Genomic DNA, 8,989 nt, shown 5'->3' with positions numbered 1-8,989 from the left:
AGCAAGCCAACAGTGACAGGTTGTGAGAGTGTGTTTGTGCGCTCCGTGACAAGTTATGCGGAACCTGTGCCTCCTCCTCGGCATGTCTGTGTTGTGGCTTCCTATTTACTGAAACTTCTTAAAGGAGGTTCACACTGAGACACTGAGGCAGCGGAGCGACTGGGGGGCTGACAGTGAGTGTGTGTGTGTGCTGAGAGGCGGGAGGTGAGCAGGTACACGGTCAGTCAGCATGACTGCAACACACACAGACCAACTGCTGGTATCAAATTAGAGTGAATAGATTTTAACTATGAATTTATTATAGCTTTTTTGTCGGTCAGTGTTGATATGAAGTAGGCGTGAGTGCTTTTTTATGACTTCTTTGTTTTATTTTTCGCTTCTTTGTTATTGACTTTGCGCGCGAGGCTAAACTAGCTTTGTAAAGATGAAGTTTAACGGTTATCTGAAGCTCCGGATCGGAGAGGCGGTGGACCTGAAGCCGACCACCTTCTCCCTCCGACACTCTGTCATCTTCAACAAAGCCCCCCCGGCCCTGGACCCCTACATGGTGGTGAAGGTGGACGAGGTCAAAATCGGACAGACTCTCACCAAACAGAAAACCAACACGCCGACATTCAACGAGGAGTTTTGCCTGAACGTGAACGACGGGAAACAGATCGAGCTGGCGGTTTTCCACGACACTCCAATCGGATATGATGACTTTGTGGCCAACTGCATCATCCTGTTTGAGGAGCTCATCAAAACCTCCAACACAGAGGAGACTTTCGAGGGATGGGTGAGTAAAAAGTTAACACATCAAGGGCTTAAATATGTTTTCCAGTCCTCATTACCCCAATCATTGCCAGATTAACCTATTGGGGTGCCTTGGAAACATCCACCTTTGGGTCCCTCTTGATCCATCCCCACCCTATTATCCATGTCCAGAGACAGGGCCGGCCCCAGACTTTTGGGAGCCCTTTGCAAGATTTGGTTTTGGGCCCCCCCTATTGTAACGTGATCACATTATGTGTTGTAAATATTAGTTTAAGTACACATAATGTACAAACAAGCATGTAAAGACTAATGCTGCATTCTCAACTATGAGCGGCACAGCAACATGCTACCAGTTGTGGGGGGAAAATCGGAACAGCATAGTATCATGATATTTTTGTGTGGTAATATAACCTTTATCAAGATGATTTTTGTGATAACAGCATTATGAAATAATAAAATAGTTGAAAAATAATAAGAACTAACAAAACAAAAACTGCTTGGGTAAATACTAGGGATGTTCCTGGCGACTAATGTCCCTGTAGACTAAACGAAAGTTTTATTAAGACTAGTCGACTAGTCTAAAAAAGGGCAAACAGTCAAAATTTAGCACAATTTATTGTTAACTATTTGAAACATTGTCCCAAAAAATATTGTGTGCATTAGGAGCCCTTTTAAGTATTAAATAACAATCTTCGACAACCATGTCAGACTTTAAATGCCACTGAAGTACGAGACACCTTGTGCTCTGCGGTATGAATGTGAACGTGATGGCAACTCAGTCAAAAGCTAACTACTAAAATAATATCTGAAATAAATAAATTGCCTCTGAAATGTAGGGCACATTGAACTGTGTAGATTATCTGGCAAAAGTGATAGCAATTCACTTTAAAGTTAATAAAACAACATCTAATTTAAAATTAAATTTCAGCTGAAATGAGAGGCATTTTGCGCCGTGCAGTATGAATGTAAACTCAGCACATTATCTGACAAAATTCACTTACAGTTAACAAATAATATAACTTCTCAAAAAAGATAAATTGCTGCGGAATTAATTTTCTAGATCAAAGTACTGCCAAACCGTGCTGGTTTTGTGAGAAGACATCTCTCCAATTTCCCACCGTGCTGTTACTGCATTACCGCGGGGAGGGGGACTGCTGTCTGATGGTTCTGTAGTACCCATTAGTGGCGGGCAGCTGCATGACAGTTAAGCGGCCTTGTACATGAATAAAACACTAATTGGTTTAACTGACTAATATTTCTGGTGGTGCGAGGGAGTCGACGTTTAATTGTTTAAACATCTAATCGCGCGCATCCCTAGTAAATACACGATACACAGTTTTACAACAAAAATTGACGATTGTTTTTAATTATTACTCCAACTTTTCCCCCCAAATTTTTTTCAGCGCTCCAATGATGCGGGGAAGCATCAACCAATCATATGTTTTGTTCTTAGCTGTGGCACTGTGTTATTTAGCTTTTGTTTGCTGGTGCTAACAGAAGTGGGCGGTACAGTGGTGCAGTGGTTAGCATTGTAGCCTCACAGCAAGAGGGTTCCTTGTTCGAACCTTGGTTGGGGGGTTCGAACCCTGGGGTGGGTAGCCGAGTTTGCATGTTCTCCCTGTGTCAGTGTGGATTTTTTTCCGGGTGCTCCGACTTCCTCCCACAATCCAAAGATATATAGGCTAGGTTAATTGTTAACTCTAAATTGGCCATAGGTGTGAGTGTGAATGGTTACCTGTCTCTATGTGTTAGCCCTGTGATAGTCTGGCAACCTGTCCAGGGTGTACCCCACCTCTTGCCCAATGTCATCTGGCTCCAACCCCCAACAGAATGAGCGGTTTCGTAAGATGAATGAATATATATATATAGCTGATGCAATGCTAGCTTTGTGTGTATTGCGGTGTATACAAGGATGCAATGGGGTGGTGAAATGTGATGTTGAAATGGGGCTCAGGCATCAATAAAAAGCAGATATTTTTACGACCAAATGCAAACTTTAGATGACATCCAGTCGAGTTGTTTAGTGGCAAGTAGCAGACACACAAGCCTGTGATGATGGAGCTATGATAATGAGTGCTTGAGCAACACTTCCACGGCAACTCAGTAGTAATGTAGCTGGTAACACTCTTGCTGTGTTGCTTGTAGTGTGAATGCAGCATAAGTGAGACCTACAGTATTAGCAGAAACACCATCTTTAGATTACAGTAAATACAGTATTTTTCTATTACACCATAGATTATTTTTTTGTAACCACAGAATCCTTTGAGTGCTTTTATTGTAAGGGACGGTAAATTACTTACTTAGCCTACATGAATTGTCGTCCGTCTTTGTTGGAAAAAATGGCACAAAATCTTGTCAGTTTTTGTTTAGGAGCTTCAGTTTTTATTCACTTATTGTCTCTGTTCATTAAAAAAACATTTCGTAGACCAGGGGCCCTAAAGAATGGTTTATATGGCTTAGCCTGATTTGTAAGGCCAGTTCTGCCTGCAGAGTAGGGGTTGGCAATGCCGCAGCATTAGTGCTGTGTCTCAAATTGGATACTTCTGTAATTACACTCATATGGTACACTGTGAAATTACTTGCATAGAGCACCAATTTTGAGGGAGTTTTGTTGTCGCAAAATCAAGCATGGCCATTGCACACTTAACAGAAATGACAGTTGCAATATTTGACAGCTTTTTTTCTACCGCTTGACGAATGGCATCTGAGTGGAGCATTACCGCCAACATTTGACGAATGATTGTCACTCGCCACAATATCTGTTTGTTTGCCCACTTGACTTCCTCTGTATTTAGTTATACAACATGTAATGTCATGCCTGATGATGTGCTGCTGTTAGCTAGCTAGCAAGCTAATGTTAGTATTCCCATTATCGTTTGTGGCCCCAAATTATTACGCAGTTAACTCAGTAAACAAACTGATGGCTTCTATCTGACAACAGTATAGCGGTAGTGAAAAATACACATGTATAATGCGTCAGTTTTCACCGTGGTAGGTGGCCAACATTTTGCACCTTCCGCTACGTAGACAACGCAGGGACCATTGAAGGTCAGAAGTGTCCAACATCCCACACTCAACTTTTTGACCATTGTAAGTGCACCATAGTGCACTGCATATTGCCACATTTCTCTGTGTGAACACACTCATGCTCTCAAAATAGCAAGTAGTACAGAAGTACCCATTTTGAGACACAGCGCTGGTTTTGTTCCATTACATGCTTGCATTTATTTGACAGCTTTAGTGACTTTACAGATTCAGATGTAATGTGAAATGTGCCATCTGCATGATGAGCACTTTTACCTCTATGTTGTATATTTTGACACTATACTTATGTACCTTTACTTTAGGGAGATTTTTAATGCAGGACTTTTACCTGTTGGTATACCAGGGTCCAAGCACCCTGATGCATCTCTGAACCAAAGGCACACTATGATGATGCCATGTCCATATACAGCTCATTAATAGTACTGATGCACTGGGTATTGATCCTCCCACGCCTACCAGAGACCCAGACACTAACCAGTACTTATATGCTGGTTAGTGTCTGGCCCCAAGCCTACAATCTGGAGACCTTGACAAATGACCCGCTTTGCCATGATGGTAATCCAGTCTTGACAATAAGATCCAGTAGATGGATGAATTACTAGTCCTTGACGTTTAAGGAGACAATGTTCCCCTTAAATCTCCACCCAGTCCAATTTGATATTTGTATTATATATCTTTTCTGTTGTTTGCTGGGACAGGGACCGATTGTCTCAAAATCCATCCATGAATATTCTAATAGTATTTCCCCATTACTTCTAGAAAAATACTGTTAAAACGTAGCTCCCATAGATCGATTTACATTATAAAAGTCTACATTCAAAGTCAGAGTCAGAACAAGTCTCATTAAGTCTCCATAGGACATCACACGTACTCTTCTCTACACGGAAACATTGTAGTTCTGTCCATGAGCGATTTAACACATGCTGAACAGTATTTGAGAGCAGGTTCAGGAAACAAAACATGCAATTTAGCTCGGAGCAATGTTCACTACACGTGTCACTGACGACATGAGTAACATCGCCTGTTTTTCTGCCTGAAAACATCAATGCTCCCTTGTATGCAGAGGCTTAACACCATCACACATTCACATTGTCATGTCTAAGTTTGGACAGTTTCCACCAGAGAAGGGACCATTTGTGTCTTGTACTTATCATGCATTTAGTGAGACTGTGATCAACTGCAAATGTGGTGTGCAACCACACATACCACTGCTTTGGAAAAGTGTTAATTCTGCCCAATGAAGACTTGTTTCACCGCAATGCATCGTGCACAAGCAGACTTGCATTGCCTCTGCCTGCCCTGCACAGCGTTTGACCTGCCTGTACAAACAAATGTTTTGTGATAAATCCCCCACACTTTGCTTCCCTAATGCACACTTGAAGGTTAAAATGGACCCCATCAAAGCTCAGATTAAATGCCCTTATGTTGAGTATTGCATGAGTCTCCCTGTCTTCCAGACACAAACAAAAAACTGCTCCTTCACACTGGAGTTTCCCTCTTGTTGCTTATTTTCATCCCTCTAGGACTTTAAGCCACTGCAGGTGTTGGTGAGTGTAACCTGAGCCTGTCCAGGCCTGGAGCAAGCTAAGGTGGTATCGACTACGTACCAAAAAACTCCTGTTAGACACAGAATAGACAGAAAGACACAGTTTTTGTCAATTAAGCACATTTTTTGTAAAGAATGTCAACATTTTTTAAACCTTAAGTTAATTAAATCACTCAGTGCATTTATATTATGCAGCAAAACACTCGATTACCAGTGAAATAACTTTACAAAGTAAAGTGTGTTGTGTGTGCCAAAAAGCACCTTACTTTAACTGTAATGTAAAACAAACAAAAAGCACATGGAAGCTTGTACAACATTATACATGGAAGACAAATGCTTTATACCTCAACTTTATATGTACTCTGTAGAAATGATTTACAAAATGTAAATTCCTACCACAACACCTCACTGACTGCCCAACACTTCTGTGGTTCTCACATTCAGTATGAGATAGTCACACTGGCATGGTGTTGAAGAAGTGACGCATTTACGTACATTTTAAACAAGTGTATTTATTGAATTTGAAACATAAGTCCACAAGTATTTAACAAACAAACAAGTAAGGTGCACTGAAGAGCAGTCTAGGCAAGGCACTTGAATTACACTTTGCTTTGACAGGGCAAACAAATGTAAGCAAACGGATTAAAAAAGTTGTGTATGAATTATGATCTTAACAAATATTCAGACAGGCTTCTGCCAATTTCTCCCCCTTGAGCATTTACATACGACTAAAACGAGTGTGAAAGTGTTGAGAAATATATATCCTTATGTGAGAAAAGTAGATAATGATGTGTGTTTGAGTGGGATGAGTGCATGATCATTATTAGGAATAATAATAAAAAACAATAGACATAGCTTTGCACACACTGTCACCAAGACCCTCAAGCATTAAGGGGAAGTGGTGTGAAAGTGGAGCTCGACTCTCAGTTTTATAAGAAGCAATTAGCTGGCTTTCTCACTTCAAGACACGAGCTCAAAGCTGTTATCCGCCACATCTAAACTGTGAAGGGTTTTTTGTGCTTTGTTGTGCTGAAGAAGTGCTGGGCTGGTTTGTTTCACATGTGAGGCAGCAGAGACTGAGGCACAAGCCTCCACACGCCCACACTGCTGCTTATCACAGCGTTCCCACCATCTGATCAGCGCTGGAGGGCTCAGTTTTAAAATACTCACTGTCTATTGGCTCTCATCCACATTTCTCTCCTCACCCCCTTTTGTGCACACGGTTCAGTTTGATGCACTCAAACCAAAGTTACTCAACTCCTTCTTTTTAACTTATAATGTCACTCTGACATCATCCGTCTGAGACATTCACCATATGACATTTAGACACATGAGGCCAGTTTTCTTTGCCTCCCACCTGCTGACACTACATAGCACTGCGTTGTGACATCTTTGACACTTTGAGCTCTTAAATTTCACAATATATCAACTTCTGAGAGGCATTGAAACTGAAAGTGGGTTAAATATGGCCCCTCAACATTTTCCAGCAATGTGTACTGCTTGCTTGACTGAAACTTGCCCAGCCCCTGTTTCTGAAAAAAACAAAAGAAGAAACTTCCCTCTTTGTGATACAGCAATTAATGTTCTGCTTTTGAACTACAGTATCATGCTGCCTTCACCCACGCATCTATTTTAGATTAGCTCATAATTTGCTCAGCCTTAGTGGATCGGTTCACTTTTTTCCAGTGTGTCTTAAAACACTGCTCTATGCCCTGATGAAGGCCAGTGAGCATGGCCGAAACATGTTGGTGATTTTAATGTTCGTCATGAACTAGCCATTTAATAAAGGCCTTTTAACTTTTGCAAGAGTTGCCTTGGATTTTGTTTTTTTCAAGATACGCTGCTCTATGCCTCTAAGTATGTCAAAAGAGTTATTGATTGACGTTATTGTTCCTCCTTTCTCCTTTCTGAGGTAAGAAGAAATACAAGTGATGGACAAAATTCATAGTCCATGCTAAAAATGGATTCACAGTGACAGTCAGGCCAGTACGAGGCTTTGACATTTACCAGTCACTCTTTGCATATACAACCCCGAATCCAAATAAGTTGGGACGCTGTAGAAAACTTAAAAAAAAAAAGAATGTAGTGATCTGCAAATCCAAATACAGTTAAAAGACATTTAATGTTCAAACTGATAAACTTTATTGTTTTTGTAAATATACACTCATTCTGAAATTGATGCCTGCGACATGTTCCGATGTGTTACATCACCTTTTCTTTTAACAACATCTTAAGTGTTTGGGAACTAAGGACATTAATTGTTGAAGTTTTAAAAATGAAATTCTTTCTCATGATCCTCAAGTAGTCCTCCCGAAAATCTTCAAGGCTTAAAGACTGTCTGTAAGTGTGTTTCCATTAACCCTAAAAATGTGCAAAACCTAAATATCGCAATAAAAAAATGGTAATGAAAAACGCCTACATTTCAAAAAAATATCAAATATCAAGAAAAAGTTTTTACACTCTCATGAGGTGGTTTTTCAGACGTGTCGATATAGAAGTATATCACAAAAGTGTAATGGAAACACTGTTTTTTCGCAAATATACGTGACCGGACGTGACATTGGTGAATTCCTCGTTCACGATCCTCTTCCAGAAATCCTTTATCCGTGGTCGCTGCCACACATAAGGACTTTGCCTTTGGAATACCTCTTGCGCTCTTCGTCTTTGGTTGTAGACTACTGCAACAGCAGCAGTGGCAACCGAGATGATTGTTCCAGCTTGCAAGAGATTTGGAATGTCCATTTTACTTCCGCAAACAAAGTGAAGTCTCGCAGGACGAGATTTTACGAGAATTATGGCCCATACGCAAAACACCTTTTAATGGAAACACCTGCAAGTCGCAATTGTACTTTGTTGAAACTTTAGAAATATCGCATTCATTTTGCGCAAAACTGTAATAGAAATGCGACTTATGAGGAAGAATGGGCCAAAAATCTGTCTGAGCATTATGAGAGATTAGTTTCTTTATACAGTAAGTGTCTTGAAGTTAGCATTGCAAATAAAGGCTTCTCCAATTATTAAATACAGTTAAATTTAAGTATTAAATGTTACAATTTCTTCTTCAGTGTAGTTTTATTGAATTAAATCTAATGTCTGATCTAAATTTTGTGTGGAAGGCTGCATTGGAAAATGTGTAAAACTGGCATGTACTATAGCTACTGTATGTAGAAAAGGATTTGAACATCATTGCATTCTGTTTTTATTTATGTTTTACACCATGTTCCAACTTTTTTGGAATCTGGGTTGCACACATGGTCATGTAAATACTGTTTAAAAACAGAGTTGACACAATCTGTCCTTTAATCCGACTCCTTTTGTACATTTAAGCTGCAAAACCAGAGCCGAGAGAAATTTCAAAACTGCACCGCAGCTCTCAAGTTCTTTTCAAGAGCTTGGTCAGAGTAGGCAGAGGTGAAAATACCAAAGATAGTACACATAGAGGAAGTCCTTGCAGTGGACAAGTCAAACTTGCTGTCTAGACTGCAGATAGAGACACAGGATATGAGCAGGTAACCAAAAACAAAACTGGAGACGGTTGAGATGAAGTGAAATGAACTCTTCCATGAAATGAAAGTTTGACGCTTAATGTGCCAACTGAGCAGCCAGAATAGACACCTGATGTGTCAGTGTTTTGTGGGCTGACAG

General features: G+C 40.4%; 1 protein-coding gene across 1 annotated transcript in view; it reads left to right on the top strand.

The window, feature by feature from the left end:
• The window catches only part of prkcha (protein kinase C, eta, a), a 36,967-nt gene continuing 27,978 nt past the window's right edge, over positions 1-8,989 (top strand). The window contains exon 1 of the mRNA XM_049595811.1: positions 1-775. Coding sequence (XP_049451768.1) covers positions 425-775 — 351 coding nt within the window. The 5' untranslated portion in view covers positions 1-424. The remainder of the gene's footprint in view (positions 776-8,989) is intronic.

Source organism: Epinephelus fuscoguttatus, linkage group LG14, assembly GCF_011397635.1.
Source record: "Epinephelus fuscoguttatus linkage group LG14, E.fuscoguttatus.final_Chr_v1".
Classification (NCBI taxonomy): Eukaryota; Metazoa; Chordata; class Actinopteri; order Perciformes; family Serranidae; genus Epinephelus; species Epinephelus fuscoguttatus.
This window is presented reverse-complemented; position numbering and strand designations above follow the sequence as displayed.